Below are 17,352 nucleotides of genomic sequence, written 5' to 3' on the forward strand. Positions count from 1 at the left end.
GGTTAGACTGTTTACTGCTGTGTTGTCTAAGATTGTTTTTTTGCATTTTTTTCTCCATCTTTGTCAGCCCACTGTGTTCTTCTGTGCCATGATATTTCTCCAAAAACACTAAACAAGACTGTCTCCAGAGAATTGCACATAATTCTAACCTTTGAAGAGATTATTACAAAGTAAATCAGTGTTTACAGGGTTTACTTTAAAGTTGGGTTTTACCAGCTACTACTTGATGAAAAGACTGGTCATTATTGCAAATTCAGGACTCTGTTTGCATATTTCCAGTTTTTAAGACTTCCTTTCGATTTTACATGTGCTCTGGAAATCTTAAAACAAGTGAATAAGACAAACTTTGGAGTATCCCTGGGGTTGTCGTTTACTTTGATGACTTGTTAATTTCAGCATAGAATGTACAACAATTGATGAAATAGTGCAGAAGGTTACACAGAGAGTCAGAACCTTAAATGATTAAGTTAAATGAAAAGAAAATTAATTTCAAGAAGAGTGAGATTAAGTACTCTACACACGTATTATCAAAACAAGATGCCCAAGCTGACCCTGAGCAAGTTAAAGCCATCAAAATACCCACCAATAAGGAAGAACTGCAAAGTCCTTGGATTTGTGAGTTACTAGAAATTTCTGCCAAAACTGGCCACTTACTGCACAACTTCGTGAGCTACTGAAGAAAACCAGAGTATGGCAGTGGTTACATGTTCACCCTCAAGTGTTTTCGCAAGTCAAAAATTTGGTGTGCAAAACTCCAGTACTAGGCAACTTAATCCCACTAAGATCATATCTCTTCAGTGTGATGCACTGAAGAATGGTTTAGGTCATTGCTTGATGTGTGATGTCAGCTATGCACCTAGGAGCTTATTGCCAACTGGTCAAAACTATGTGCAGGTAGAAAAAGAAATGATCTAGTTATGGAGAAGAAATTTTACCATTATATTGATGGCAGAGATGTTTCTGTATGATCAGATCATAAACCATTAGTACCTATTTTTAAGAAAAAGATAACCGAAGAGCTTTTTGTGCGACTGCAGAGAATGCAGATACGGTTTCTATAGTATTCACACTTGGCAGATCTGCTGTCAAGGTCATACTTGCCTGAGTGGGACCCCACAGATCAGGAACTATCAGCTGAAATGGTTCATCTGGTAAGTGTGGCAGACACTTTGTTTCTCTAGCCAGACAGGAAGAGTTCAGAAGTGCAACATTTAAGAATGTAGTACTCAATGAAGTGATCATGTACCTGCCTGCCTGAACACAAAAGGAATGTGAGGAAACATGCAAATGATTTTTTCAATAAAGGCAAGATCTGGCATGTGGATATAGGTTTGTTGTTCCTTGGTGACCATGTAGTTGTGCCTTACAAATTGCAGAAAGTTATGTTCTCACTACTGCATGAAGGACACCTGAGCACTGAACAAACAAAATCAAGGACAAGGCAGGTGCTATATTGACCTATAATGGCAAACAATATTAAAGGACTAGTAAATAACTATGTTTAGTGTCAAAAATTGCGGAACCAGTGTCCAAGAAAGTCCCTCATCCCTCATGAGGTTCCATATCCGCCATTTGAGAATGTTGGAGTGGATATTTGTGACTATGGGAAGAGTTATCTTGTAGTTGTAGACTATTATTCTAATTGGATTGAAGTACTGCCAATCTTAAGCAAACAAGCAAGAGATGTGATTATTAAAATGAAGACATTGTTTGCAACACGTGAGGTACCAAAGGTAGTCATTTCATAACATGCCATTCAAGTCTTACTTCAGTTTGCAAAAGCCTTCATTATCCTAGGTCGAATGGTCAGGAGGTAAGAGCTGTTCAAATGGTCAGGAGGTAAGAGCTGTTCAAATGGTCAAGAAAATGCTTAAAAAATGTTTTGAGAAAATAGATGAGCTGCCAGTTATGCTTTTGGAGTATCAAAATGCAACAATATCAGGTGTTGGGTCAACACCAGCACAGCTGTTGAGTCGTATAAGTGAATAAAATTGCCTATACAGCAGAATCCACTGGCCCCACAATTCAATAAAAATGTTGTCAAAGCATTTACTTAGAAACTGTTCAAAAGTAAACAGTACCTATGGACCTACAGTAGTAGCCATAGGCAACATGGCTTCTATTTTGCAAATTTTTTAATAACTTAAAAAAGAACAATATCATTTCTTCCCATGAGAGAGAGTATCGTTGCACAAGGATGGGCAGTGGCAACCAGCAGAGGCGGTTCGGTCACATTGGGTGAGAGATGAGAACGGTAGTCTCGAAGGAATTCCATACATTTGCAAACATCTTATCTTAACCCAGATGCTCATGCACAGGATTTTAGCTTGGATACTGATTTTAAGGGATACCTGGAAGAAATTGTTAGTACACAAGTCAACTCAGGGATGGAAAGAAACAGAAGATCAGCTTAGGATTGTTACTACTTCTCCCACATGGGACACTCTAGGGGGGACATTAAAGACACTTCAAAAGTAAGTGAAGTTACATCCTTATAAGTACACAAGGTCAGGTAGAGAGATCAAAGTGCCAATCAATTACATGGACAAAAAAATAAAAATAACACATGAGTTTGAAGAATCAGTATGTGTGGGTAATGGGGTATCTAGTAAAAGCTTGTGTATACATACATATATTGCTCTTGTGATTGTCTGTTTAGTAAAAATGTTTGTTAAAGGGGGACAGTGAGTATAGACAGATTCAGTTGTTTAGAGGTGTGATAAGATTTTTTTTATCTGTTAATGCTGCCAAGTTGTAATCAAAACAAGTTTTGTAAAAGAAGGAGATTTGTCGACCAACTAAGAGGTTAGTAGTGTCAAAGGAGCATCAAGGTGAGTTATGTGAGCAAGAGCAGGTTCGTTGATGTATGTATGGTGTAAATAAATAATTTGCACAAAATGACACTATCTAAACTTTTTGCACCAACTGATGCAACTGGTGGAAAGGGGAATTGCTTGTGCCCAGCCTGACATACCGTAAAAGAAACAATCCACTCAAAGAATCTTAAATAAAAAAATTCTTTAATCAAAATCATTCTAAAAAAAAATAGTGACAAATAACTAACAATATTAAAAATTCAAATAATTTAAAATGTAAAGATTTTTCCAGCAATGTGTTTTACTGTAACTCATCATTTGTAATGAAAAGTAAAAATATTTTACCATAAAATAATATAGGAACTATACCATTGAAATGTAAATGGATATGATTGCCCTTTTATTATTTTGAATATTTTTAAAACTATTTTATTTTGCATTACACCATGTAATGAACTTAATCTGTGTAAATTAAGCCTCCTGTACAAGAAAATTAAAAAGGAAGTTCAATAAAATTACTTACAAAAGTTCTAAAATGATAAGGAATACTCTAATTTGAAATGTAATTTTTTAATGGCTGGAACACAAGATAACGTTTTTGCTTGTAATTCTGCAGTTAACATGTTTATATTGTACGCTGTACTAACAAAAACAATGTTTGTTTTGTTTCAGAAATGTGTTGACACAGTGTGATTCTATTCCATCCATAAACTTCAAATTCTGGAAGGAGTCAGCTTAAACTAAGAACAAACTATGACAAAATTTGAAACTGCAATTAGATGTTTAGTATTTATTCAACGTTCCTGGTACAATGTGTTAGAAAACGAAACAAAAAAAAAAATGCTTAAAAGATTGTATTGTAAATTGACTAGTCAAAATTGTCAGAGCCTAGCAATGTATTGGTTTGCAACATCACCTGTTTAATATTCAGTCTACATTTTTACCTGTAATTGATTTTGTTTCCAAAAAATAAAGCTTAATTGGATGACCTTAAACAAATACATGTTTTGTAGTATGTCAAATTTTGAATATTAGTTCACTGATTATGAACTGAATATAATTAATTCAGAGACTTTACATTTAAAAAAAAGGGAAGGGGGGGGGGGGGGGGGCGGCTAAACATATATCAAAGAAACTCTCTTTATGTTGCAGAGCATTTCCAGAAGTAAACTAAATGTGGGCAATTGTAGAATCATAGATATGAAATTAAAACAAAAGATAATCTTTTCTTAACTCAGTTCGTATACATACAAGCTTATTCAAGGTGAACAATGACCACAAATCTTTTGTGAACCATACTATACAACAGAACAAACAGCACCGAAAAAGGTAATTAAATCAGCTGAATTGTATACATATGTCTATTACATACACACAGGTGCATATTAATATACACACACAAATTGTGTTATACAACAAAAGATGACCTAAACAAAATGTGTATTTATATATATGTGTGTTTTGGCCACAAATGGTGTTATGGTGTTTAAAAATTGTGAAATAGCTGTATAATACTGGGTGAAATTGATCAAATATCACCAGTTACCATAGATATTGACCTCACATTAAGAATAGATCGAAATGCATCTCGCTGTATTTATAATAGATAGTATTAAAACTGAATAAAGTTTATGCTTTGTAGTTAGCTATGTGAAATTTTAATAAAGTTTTTTGTCACAAAGATAAAATGTGTAATGTCTGGCAATAAGAGCCACATAATCAAAAAGACAACGTAAACCATCTTTATTTAGGTACATACAAACATCACTTGGAGATGTCTGTGGGCAGCATATATTGTTTTGTCGTATAGAAACTCTATGCTTTGTAGTTTAAGTAAGAATTTCATAACAGCTAATATTTTTTTACAAAGGATACTTTAAATACTTTACATCATTACTGAATGTATTCAAGCAGAACTGAACTAACACAACCAATTAATTTTTTTTTTGTGAATTTGTACCCTCTCTAAGATTTGTTACATATTACTATTTATGATTTTGATTGAATTAAAAAATAGAGCTCACACTAACACGCTACTGTCTATGTTAACCCGTGGTAAGAAATATTAAAAGACGGATAATTGGGATGCCTTCACTGTTAGTCTCTATTGATTGAGTTTTTCAAAAATACTCTGTAAGTAAAAAAAATCTGCGAAAATATTCTTGAAATGTATGATATACTAGGTTTATGTTTTAAAGTCAGAAACACATAGTAAACAAAGAATAAACATTGTGCTGTAAAGTAATAAGATTTTCTGTAATCATTACTGTTTTAGACATCTAATTACGAATATTACAGTGTGTTACTACTTTAAAGATAGATTAGCTTGACTAGAAGCCCTCCGAGGCTGATGTCCACTCTAAAGAGAAGAGCAGTCCACCTATCCTTGGTATCCAGATCTTGGTTTTCATCCGGATCATTATTTTTTAAACAGGAACGGCCAGACACCTCTGTATTTCAACTGCTATGCCATTAATTGGTATGTTCATTTTAAATAAGTGTGCTGTACTACTGAAACCACCAAACCATTAGGAAATAACACACAGCTTTATTAAAGATAAAATATACTGGTAAGTGAGCAAAATAATAGCCAAAAAACTAAGACAAACTTTTTCAATGTACCCATATGTAATAACAACATTAAAACTGTAATAATTTAATAAAAAACTTATGTTCGTACATTATTTACCTCACAAATATATATATATATTTTTTCACTTTCAACATTTTTGTTGTAACTAGAATGACGACGAACCATTTTTTAAGTCGTGTCACTTTTAGATACTTGGCTCCAAGACTCCTGCTGAGATCTTGCGGGCGAAGAAACAAGTCCCAACAAAAATGCATCTGCTTCTAGAATCGTTAAGTCTCGCGTCGAGCCCAAAAACCTTGTTGAAAGCTCCAAATCTTTTATGCGGATCAGTACTTTAGCACCACGGACATATTCACTGAAAATCAGACAAGAGTAATTCAAAAATACATTAAAATTATTCAGCTCAAAATGAGTAAAAAAACATTCATGACTTACAAGTATTACTCACCTGCCATTCTTGGTTGGTCTGGGGCAAACACAATGGAATTTCCAACCAAAGTCAATGTATAGGTCATCATCAACAACTTGAAATATTTCTCCAATTGCTGTTTTTCCTTCTGGATCACCTAACTGTAAATAAATAACAGGGTTTCTAAAAGCTATGAATTCCCGAATTCCCTGACTTTTCCAGGTTTTCCAAGCCTGAAATTGTCAAAAATGGTTGCGCTGTTTTTTTTTTTCCCCTGGGGGATGAAAGTTCTACTTTCATAATTCTTTTCCCACAGGCCACCAATTTCAACTGTGATAAATAAAATGTTGAAAAAAATTCTACCAAAAAGTCAGTGTTAAAATTTGCAGGTCTCATAAATCCACTAAAGTATCCATTAAGGCAATGACTTCATTGATGATAAGTGTTGTGGTTGGTATTGGTGAGTTGAAGTCTAGGATAACACAATGCAAGAAAATACAGCTATGAATGAATAAAGGCTTAACATCTGATTGGCATGATTGGTGATGAAATGAGAATAGAGCATTGACATATGAATGGGAGGGGAAAACGAGAGTACCTCGAGAAAACCCACCAGCTCACAGTAACATCCATCACTATGAGATGTTAGTTTTCCAGAAAAGTATCACTGAGAAAATTTTATGGTTATTTAAGCCAGCCCCACACGATACCCATTTGCTTAGCAGTTTTCATATCTATTTTCTGTTAGTGCACCTACTCTCATGTAGATAACATTTCAGTACCCTTCCAAGGGGCCTGGCTTTGGACATAAAAAGTTTTCATATCTGAAGTCTTAGCCAAAACCATAATAGAACGTTTCTATTCTTCTGTTTTGTAAACATTAGGGGGCATACCAAATTTATTGGTGTGCCAAATGAAACTTCATGATATTGAAATTACCATGAAATATAAATGGTAAACTAAAACAGTCACAGAAATAAATAATCACAAATTTTAAAATATGTATGACAACTGGCATAATACATAGTCTCCTCAAGTTCCAATAGTCTTGGTAGTATTTGTGAAACTCATGGGAAACCTGTAGGAGTATACAAACTGATTTAGGGTCAATACAGGAACATCTCTAGTGTTCGAAAGGCAAAATTCTCGCGCCACGGCTTTTCTGTAAATAAAATAATTTTAAAAATACTTTTTTCAAACACTAAAGATGTTTATCTATTTACCCTGTAGACAGCATTTCTTAATTTCTATTGATTTCTGAGAATTACCGTTTGTAGGTCACATTAGAAAGCCTATGCAGTGAAGTGGCCGTAGCCATGTTGTGCTTTAATTGCATTATCAATCCTGTGGTTTTCCATACATAAGAATGTGTATATTTTCTATTTGGATAATTAAACTCAATGAAATGTAAATAATATGTAAATAATAACTATAAAAAAAATTACATGACTCCCTACTGTGCATCCAAACTAGTGTCAAACCCTTGACAGATTTTTTTTGAGTCAAGATCAAAATATGATATCGGCCTTACTACTGGTCAGAAATACAGTACGGGAAAAGAATGACATCATGGAAATTGGCCAGTGATAAATTGTATTGCAGAGTGTGTAGAGTGTGTAGTGTGTGTAATATTGGCAATAGCGAAATCTAAAGTAGCGACGTGGTATGTAATACAATTGGTAACACTGGAAGCGATAAATAAGACATGTAGTTATTAACTGACAATAGTGGTGCTATATAAAGAAAAATAGAGGAGTTTCGACAACAAGAAGTATGTGTTTAAGAATAGATTTAAATGAGGAACAAATTATTGCAAAAGAAAAATAAAGAACGAGTGAAAGACAGCATCGTATATAGAGGTAAGTGAGATATAAGAGATGGTGAAATAGGAGGTGTTTTTAAAGGGAGGGGAAACAGTATTTAAACATAGGAAAACATGCACGTTATCGTTAGTAATAATGGTTAATCCAGGGACAAGCGGTGTAGGGGTAGGAAGAAGGCGGGAAAGTAGTAGCACGAGTAATAGCGAGAGTAGTGGAAAGATAAACATAGTTATTAATTTGGGATAGGTATCTTTTTGGAATATTACCTTCGATTGAACAAGCAATTCAGTGTGTAAGGAAAGTGGGAGTAATGTCAAGTAAGTAGGTATATGTGCGAAACATGTGGAAAAGAAATGCAACAGCGAAAAAAGAACTCAGGATAAAATTATGTAGCAATGCAGGTGGGATTGTAAAAGAAGGAGTATACGGAAGGGAACCTGGTTAGAAAAATTGAAATTAAGCATAAATTATCTAATACAGCGGTTCCCAAACAATTGGTCGCGACCCACTAGTGGATCGTGACTCGATCCTAAAACTATCAGAAACCATTGAATAAGTCATCAGAAAAGAAAAATCAAAACAAATTTAATTGTGTGCAAACACATAGGCTATCTATTGTTAAATAAATAACTGTTTTGCTACAAAGTGCTTGTCAACCATTTTCAAATCAGAATACAAATTGTTTATCAATAATCAATCCGTATCTGAAAAAATGCATAGGCCTATATATGCAATATTTGATGGTAAATTATATATACATAAGGAAGGGATACGATACAAATAAGGTTTTTTATTCCACCATGGACCGATGGACCGTGAAGGTATTCCTATAAGGAAAATGGGTTGCCAGCTGACAAGGTTTGGGAACCACTGATCTAATACTTATTACTTACATGTGGGTCTGGAAATATACTATCTGTGTGCATGCATGAACTGGGGTTGGCTGGAGCCAGTGTAATTGCCTGGTATAGCTTCCGTAGAGAAGTTTGTAAAGAATGGAGAAAAACAAAGGAAAATATAGAAGGGATTATAGTTGAAGTTGATGAGAGTTGTTTTGGAAAAAAAAAAATACAACAGAGGGAAGAAATTTAAGGGTGAATGGGTTTTTGGGGCTGTTTATCAAGGACAAGAGAGAAAGGGAATAGTTTTGGAAGTATTAGAGAAACAAGACTAGAAAACATTCTGTACTATCATAATAGAAAATTTGAAAGGACAATAATTTTTGTGATATGTAGCACTATTGGGGGCCTTAACGATGAGGAATTTAAACACAAAACCATTAATCATGGATTACAGTTCAAAAATTATGAAATAGATTGTTACACAAACACAATAGAAGGTTTTGGGAGCGCAATAAAATATAGTGTTGGGAAAGGAAAGAGAAGGAACACTACAAAGTCATCTCTAAGGGTACATCTGGCGGTACAGTAAGAGCGCGAAAGAATGATTGTTTACAGAATTTTTGTGGGAAGTGGGGAAAGTATAAGGAAAAATAATCAGAGACTGTTTAATTGTATGTTAGAGGGAAATTTATATTTAAGAACATAATAGTACAAAATTAGTGACTATAGAATAAATGTACAGAAGAATGGATTAATTATAAGTATAAGTGTGTGTGTGTGTGTGTATATATATATATATATGTGTGTGTGTGTGTATATATATATATATGTGTGTGTGTGTGTGTGTGTGTGTAAGTTATAAATATAAGTACCTAATTATGTTGAACTTGTGTTAAGTGTGTACATATAGGTGTTTATAAAAAAGAATATGGCAAAGGTGTTAAAAGAAATAATGGATGTAGAAAAAAAGTAAACAAGTATGATAAAAATAATATGAATGTAATGTATGACGTAGCAGAATTTTTTTGAGTGGTAGGAGACGATTGTCATGTGGGTTTGCAGTGATACGATCGTGAAAATTATAGTGAAGTAAAAAGTGGACTGTAGAAAACTATACAATAATTGTAGGTATAGTAAGAAGTAGCAAAGGATATGGATAGTTTAATTGGATGATGTTGTAGAGATAATAGAAATGTTAGGTTGTGAAAATTAAAATTTAAATACTAACGGTATAGTGTAGAGAAAGAAAGAGTTGTAATTGTAATAGTTATGAAGTAACAACAGTTACTGTTTTGCGATATTAAAAGAATACAAAATACGAAAAAAACATTCATTCATAAAATTAAGTAAATATGTAACAGTAAATGATATGCGACATTAAGCTAAGAAAGTTAAGTGGTGTAAAGAGAACAATGAATGTAGAGTGAATAAAAGTAGTATAGTGTGACATTGAGTTTGCTGAATTGCCAAACCCCAAACTTTGAAAAATTCAAGCAGCTTCTTCAGCCTAAAAGAATGTAGGCTTACTCTTTTATTTTATATTACTTATAAGCAAATGCTAATTCTTTGGTAATTGTAAGTACTAGACCTGGCATTTTCTTCTTTTATTTATTGTAATAGAATTTAATGTTTCACAATATATGTTTTGTAAGAAATGCTTACTTGTTTATTCACTCAAATCATCAAAACATTAGGAGATATATTTGTGTATACGTGTATTTAGCACATATTAAAAAACTCGGATATTAATAACCTGTACTTACATCAATAAACTTGGAGTTTCGAAGCAGAGTAACAAAGGTTTCATCGCACTTGGGTGTAGTCGCTGTACTTTTCTGTTCTGTATATTTTTTGAAGGCTGCGGCAAACCCGCCTTTTTTAGGATCTTCGTCAGAATTCGTATCACGATCCGTCGGACCATCTACGAACGAACTTTTGGACTTACATTTTATAAAATATGGTACAAATAATGTATTTACACCATACAACAAATATTTACATTCCTTTGGAAAAGACTTCGTAAACGCTACCGCCATTATTTTTTATTTGAAAATTTTTTATTTTGTTATTCTTCAAGACCTTAGATATCAACATTCAAGGAATGAAAACAAGACAATTAAAGAATAAAAGGTAAGCAATTTCCGCTTACTGCGAATTCATTGGCTAGAGGGGTTTGACGTCATGTGGAGGGTGATCTGCAGCTGGAAGTTGCCACATCAGCGCAGCAGTATCCAGCGATAAAAAAATATATTCAATGTGAAGAAACTAAGGGACAAACCTAAAAAAAAAATTCGCATGTTATATGTATTCCTTAAAGTACATAGACTGTAATGGTTTGGTTTTTAATACTTCAATCAATATGCCGTCACCCGCGGTCTTGGCTTCGACACCTGGGTGGGGCCTAGTGGGAAGTGGTGGTGTGTGGGTATGTTCCGGTGGGCGCCAGGCTAGCACTGTCGCTAACCAATGGTTTTGGGCGTGGATACTTTCTGCCCCGGCGTGGCCCACTAGGCCTTCGGCTGTGATTGAATTTAAGAGGGTGGTTTTCGTAAAGCTAGTTATCCAGTACTGACGTGTCCCAGGGTTGAAAACCCCCGAGGTGTAGCGGGTTCAGGCGCTACCGAAGAGTTCCTTCTTGTCCGGCTGGTGATTGCCCTGCCTGGAATGTCGTCTGCCTGCCCTCTTGCTGGGCATGAGCGAAGATAGGGGAGAGGGGGGGGAACAGGAGTCTAGAGCGAAATCCCCACATGGCGGCTCCAAGGGGGGGGAGGGAGTTTAGAGCGTAATCCCGAAGGCTGTTCCAGGGGAGGAAGGATGCTAAAGCGTAATCCCGAAGGCTGCTCCAACAAAGGATTCCAGAGCGTAATCCTAAAGGCCGCTCCGGAGGAAGAGGAGAGGAGAGAGAGAGAGAGAGGGAGAAGGGAGAGGAGAGGAGAGCAGTAAATAAAAACGCCAATCCAATATTACTGCTGTATTTCCCCAGATTTCTCTGGGGTAAGGATCCCATCAGGTCAACATTGCTGGAGTAATATATCCCCCAGCCTGGTACAATGGTCAGTGGCATACAGTGGCAAAATACAGTTACCCATAAGATCTCGGCACACTTCCCTAATTTAACAAATACTTTACAACATTACTATATTACACATGAATGCTAATTGGTGCCACAGTTTAATAGAGGCCAAGACACATCATTGTTTAGTCTGTATGTGTATAAATTATAGTTGCCATCTATGGGCGCTGGCTGAACTAACATTCCATAGAAGCACCAGGTCGGAGACATGTACAATGTCTTTCAGACAAGGGTCTGTTCCAGAAAGAAGTGGGTTTACTGGCGGGCGGTTGCAAGTCGGGCTTGAATCGGCCTCCGGCTGGACGACGTCAAATGCCCCCCCTCGGAGAAGCCCGACCTTGCGTCGCTATTGGTCCCGCCACGTGTTGGCACCCCTAGCCCCGACTGCGGCTGGTAGGGCCCGCTCTGTTCCCCTAGCTACGGCGTCGTGACGCTCGGCGGTGGGGTGGCGCGGCGCATGCCGCCCGGTCGATTGCGGAGGCAGCTGGGCCGGGGGCGGCGGCACGGCGCATGGAAGAGTGGCGCGGCGCAGGCCGCCCAGTCTACTGCGGAGGCAGCTGAGCCGGGGGCGGCGGCACGGTGCATGGAAGGGTGGCGCGGCGCACGCCGCCCGGTCGACTGCGGAGGCAGCTGGGCCGGGGGCCGCGGCACGGCGCATGGAAGGGTGGCGCGGCGCACGCTGCCCGGTCGACTGCAGAGGCAGCTGGGCCGGGGGAGGCGGCACGGCGCATGGAAGGGTGTTTCAGACCTTTCGGGGGGCGGGTTATTAACCCGCTTACTCTAAGCGTCCCCCAGGTCGTAGGCCGCGAGGTACCCTGGGACTCGGCGGGTCCGTCGTGGTCGCTCGCCGGCGGGGTTACCCGGGTCGTGATTTACGGTATAAGTTCCATGTGTGACGGTCTCCCTCTTTTCTATTGGTTGGGTTGCCGAATGGTATGGTTGCCTTTCTCGTTCCGGGATGCCGGGTGGGCTGTTGCGAGGCGTCTCGTGGTTCTCCGCATCCTCCTTCTCTGGCTCCGTTACCAGTGGGATCATTCCCGGGTCGCTGTCCATCTCGGGGTCGCCAGGACTGTAGGGCAACTCGGTGATGGTTACGGTCCCTGGGTCGTCGCCGCAGGGATGGCATCTGAGTGGGGCGCCCTCCAGGCTCGGGTCCTCGTCCACCAACTCCACTGTCGGCTGTGGCTCGTCCTGTTCTGTGCCCTGGTCATTTGGTAGGCCGTTCGCGGATGTCTCCGCCGTCTCCCCTGGTGGTGTGTTCAGCAAGTAGTCCTCCAGGTAACGCGGCGGGTGTCGCCGTCGGTGTGGCCATGTCCTCGTCTCGTCCTCCGACTCCGGGTGTCCGGGCGACGCTGCGTCGGCGAACAGGGTCGAGTGGGGCGGTCCGAGGTGGTGCCGTGTCGGGGTCTGGTTGTGTTCTGCGATATCCGCTATCGTCCTGGCGATGTCGATGTCTGGTGTCGTGACCGCCCTTAGGCCACGTGAGAGGTCGTTCGTGGGTGTGCTGGCGGTCTCCCGCTGTGGGTTGACCAGAACGTAGTCCTCTAGGTGGCGCGGTGGTCGTTGATGGCGGTGCGATTGCATCCTCGACTCCTCCCCGTACTCCAAGTCAGTGGGCGGCGCTGTGTCGGCGAGTGTGCCGGCATGAGGTGGCTCGGGGCAGGGTCGTGCTGGGGTCCGGTCAGGGTCCTCCGCCTCCTCCTGCGTTGGTTTTCTGGCGGGGTTAGGTGGGGTGCTTTCCTCAGGAAGACTTTCCCCAGGTAGATTGGCGAGGCGTAGGTCATCCCGATGTATCTTTTTTACTCGTCGACCGCCTAGACGCACCAGGTAGGTGGTCCTCCCTAGACATTTCTGGACGGTGTAGGGCCCTCCCCATCGTGGTGCCAGCCCAGCGCAGTAATTGCGAGGTGCCGCCGAGAGGGGGTGTACCCAGGTGAACACTTGATCGCCCACCCGCACGACGGGTGGTGGGTGGTTGGTTACAGGGGTGATACCCTCGGCGTACGCCCTCTGTCGGCGTCGTGCTTCCTCCTGCGCATCTGCGCGGCGCCAGTTGCGCTCCTCGGTGTCTTCTGTCGGATGCGGGGTACCGTGGGTGGCCCACTGGCCCGGTAGGGGCAGGTTGTGCACCTGTATCATCTCCGCCGGCGTGAGGCCGGTTGCCGCGTTGGTGCGCCGTCGGACGCAGAACAATGCATCGGCTACATGCAGGTCCCATTGAGTGTGGTCCTCCCCCAGTCGGATGCGCAGTTGGGCCTTCAGTTCCTGGTTGCGACGCTCTGTCGGGTTGGCCCTGGGGTGGTAGGCGGGCGTCGTGTGGTGTTCAATCTGGTGCTCGGTGCACCAGGTCTTCCAGTGACGACCCAGGAACTGACTGCCGTTATCCGTCAGGATGGACTGGGGGTAGCCCCAGCGCGGGAGGAACTCTCTCAGTAGGATGTTGGTGATCGTGGGGGTCCTTATTTTACCACAAGGGTATGCTTCTGTCCACCGTGTGAATAAGTCCGTTATTACCAGTAGGAAACGTTTTCCGCGCAGGGTGCGGCGGTAAGGGCCCATCACGTCCAGTGCTATGGTCTGGAAGGCGGTGGTGGGGTCCCTTGGCCGCTGTTGCTCCTCTCCGTCCCGTCTCCTGGCTTTTCGTACTTGGCAGACTTCGCATTCCCGGACGTACTCCCGCACATCGTGGGTGATGCCAGGCCAGTGGTAGTGTTGACCTATCGCCCATCGCGTCTGGTCTGTTCCCGGGTGCCCGGCGAGGTCATGGTCATGGAAAAACCTCAAGGTCGCCTCCCGTGCCTTGGGTGGGACGTAGGTTTTCCAGTCGCGGTTTCCCCCGGGTGTCCGGGTCATCACCACCCCATGTTGTACGCACCACGCCTCGTGTTCCCCGGCGGTGGCCTGTCGTCGACGTCGGTCGGCGTCTTGCGATGTTCCTTGCGCTTGGCGCACCCGGCGGTGGACGTCGGCGATGGTGTTGGGTGGTTCTTCGTCCCCTGGGATGCCGGAGGTGATGCGGGCACATGTCGAGTCCGAGTGTGCCGGTCTCCCGTATGGCCCGGGGGGTAGCATCCCCTCCCAGTCATCTTTGTCAGTGATCTCGATGTGCGTGTCGGGTTCCCGCGATAGCAGGTCGGGAAGTTGGTTTTCGGTGCCCGGGACGTGTTCCACATCAAAGTCGAACGACTGGAGGAAGAGCGCCCACCGAATCAGCTTTCCTTTCCTCCCCTGCATCGTATGCTACCACGTGAGACACTGGTTGTCGGTCCTCAGTGTGAATTTCTTCCCTTCGAGGTGGGGACGGTATTTCCTTATAGTCCAGACCACGGCCAGGCACTCTTGCTCGTTGCTATGGTACCGGCGTTCGGCCGGGCTGAACTTGTCGCTGGCGTAGTCCACGACTTCTCTGTGGCCGTCCTGGCTCATGTGGTATAGTACTGCCCCCACCCCGAGGGCGCTCGCGTCCGTTTGTAGGTAAAGATGGCGTTCAGGGTCCACGCGCGTGAGCGTGTGGCACCTGGTGAACGCGGCTTTGACCTCCTCGAAAGCGTGTTGGGCTGAGTCATTCCATCGGTAGCGAAACGGGGGCGACAGGAGGTCTTTCAGTGGGGCTATTGTCTGGGAGAACTCGGGAACGTAGCCCCGTAGCCAGTTAACGAGGCCGATGAAGCGTTGCAGCTGTTTTCTGGTCCGTGGGGCTTCCGCTTCAGCGATCTTTTTTAAGTGGCCAGGTTGGGGGCGGTTACCCTCCGCATTCACCAGGTGCCCAAGGAATTCGACCGCTTGTGTCCCTATGTGGCATTTATGATGTGCTGCGGTCAGCTGGTGTGTGGCTAAGCGTTCCAAGACAAGCGCCAAGTGTCTGACATGGTCCTCCCACGTCTCCGAGAACACTATAACGTCGTCCAGGTATGCGAGTGCGAATTGGCCGACATACCCCTCCAGAACCCTGGTCATCATACTCTGGAAGGTTGCTGGCGCGCACTTCAGCCCGAACGGCATTGCCCTGAACTGGAACGTTCGCCCGTCTGGGATCGTGAAAGCGGTCTTCACCCTATCCTCCAGCCATATCGGCACCTGCCAGTAGCCCGCCTTCAAGTCGAGGGTGCTGAAGACCCTGGCTCGTCCTAGCCCGGCTACCGCGGCATCGACGCTAATCTGTGCTGGGGGGGAGCCGATGGTGATCTTATTCAGAGGGCGAAAATCTACGCAAAAACGCAGGGAGCCGTCCTTCTTCGGTGCCAACACTATGCAGGCGTTGTAGTGGCTATTTGAGGGTTCGATGACCCCGTCCCTTAGCATCTCCGACACTTGCTCTCTAATGGCGCGCTGTTCGCGGAAGCCATAGGGTCTCGGGGATTCGTAGACGGGATCGTTGTGAGTGGTCGGGATGTGGTGTTCCGTTACCGTGGTGCGTCTGAGAGGGTCGGCTATAGCGAACACGTCCTGCCTCTCCGCTAGTACTCGGTTCACAGCTGTGTGGTACCCCGGGGGGACGTTGTGCCGCAGCTGGTCTAGGGTTACACACTCTGCTGGGGCCTTGGGGGCATAACCCAATGCGTACACAGTGATGCGCTCTTGGGTACCGATGTAAACCCGGTTGGGCTTCATTTCGATTACCGCGCTCTGCTCTGCTAGCCACGGTTGCCCTAGCACGAGTTCCTCGTGTAGGTCCTTGACGACCAGGACATTTACGGTGGTCGACAGGTCCCGAAGGCTTACCCGTAGTTCCGCCTGGCCCACCGTCACCGCTGGTTGGGTGCTGGTTGCCAATCGTAGCTCCATCCGGTGTGGTCGCAGCATGCCGGGCGGTACGAGGTGTGGTGCCACGAAGACGTGGCTCGCGCCCGTATCCACCAGGGCAGCTGCCGAACGTCCGTTGACTTCGACAGGAATGCGGATTAGGCTATCCCGGTGACGGGACAATTGGTTGAGGACCGGTGGTGGGTCTCCCCCGTCACGCGTGTCTCGTCTCGTGGTCGTCGGAGGTGCGGATCCTAGTGTCCCGCCCCCGGGGTTCCATTTCCCGAAGCGTTCGCCGGCCCCGGTTGTTGGCGGTGTTGTAGGGGGCAGCTGGCATGCCAGTGGCGTGTCCCAGTGGGGCATCCGCGCCGACACAGTGGCAGGAGGTCATCCCCTCATCCTGTCGCATTGTCGCGTCGCTCCGGCACGGCCGGCGTGTGGGACGGCCGGGCGTCTTCGATGGCACGTCGCCGTATGTGTGGTGGGTCTCTGAATGCCTCCGGCGTGTTTGCGATGGGTAGACCGTGACTAGGCATCGTGTTGCTGCGCCCTCGGTCACCATTCGGTTGGTTGCGGCGCCAAAGGCCCTGTAGGTTGTGTTCGGTGTCCACGGCCTGTCGAACATAACTTTCCACGGAGTCGTGTCGAGTGCACCGGAGGAAGGGCTGTAACTCGTTCCGTAGCAGCGACGTCACTGTCGTCAGTGCGGCAGTTGGTCTTATGTGTGGTGACACGCGCCTGAATAATTGCATTTTTTGTGCCACAAACTGTTCAACGGGCTCGTTGTCGCGTTGGTGCTCGCCGTAGAACCTGGACGTGCATTGAATCAGCGCCTGATCGGTGTCAAAGCGGTTCGTGAGGGTCGCCGCGAACTCTTGCCATTGCATGCCGAACTGTCCCCATAACTCCCACCATCGGCGGGCTGCGCCTCTCAGCTGTTCGCTGGTGCGCCCTGACCACTCGTCGGTTGGCGTCCCGGACCTGGTTAGTCGCGCCTCACAGTGCCTACCAGGGCTACCAGGCGCGCGCGGCACGTCTTATGTTGCGGTGACC

General features: G+C 43.9%; 1 protein-coding gene across 1 annotated transcript in view; it reads left to right on the plus strand.

The window, feature by feature from the left end:
* Nucleotides 1-3,815, plus strand: part of LOC134533168 (peroxidase-like) — a 40,962-nt gene extending 37,147 nt beyond the window's left edge. Inside the window, exon 14 of the mRNA XM_063370532.1 lies at nt 3,489-3,815. Within this exon, the coding sequence (XP_063226602.1) occupies nt 3,489-3,555 (67 nt within the window). The 3' untranslated portion in view covers nt 3,556-3,815. The remainder of the gene's footprint in view (nt 1-3,488) is intronic.
* Nucleotides 3,816-17,352: the final 13,537 nt, after the last annotated feature.

This window comes from Bacillus rossius, chromosome 6 (assembly GCF_032445375.1).
Source record: "Bacillus rossius redtenbacheri isolate Brsri chromosome 6, Brsri_v3, whole genome shotgun sequence".
NCBI classification, from domain to species: Eukaryota; Metazoa; Arthropoda; class Insecta; order Phasmatodea; family Bacillidae; genus Bacillus; species Bacillus rossius.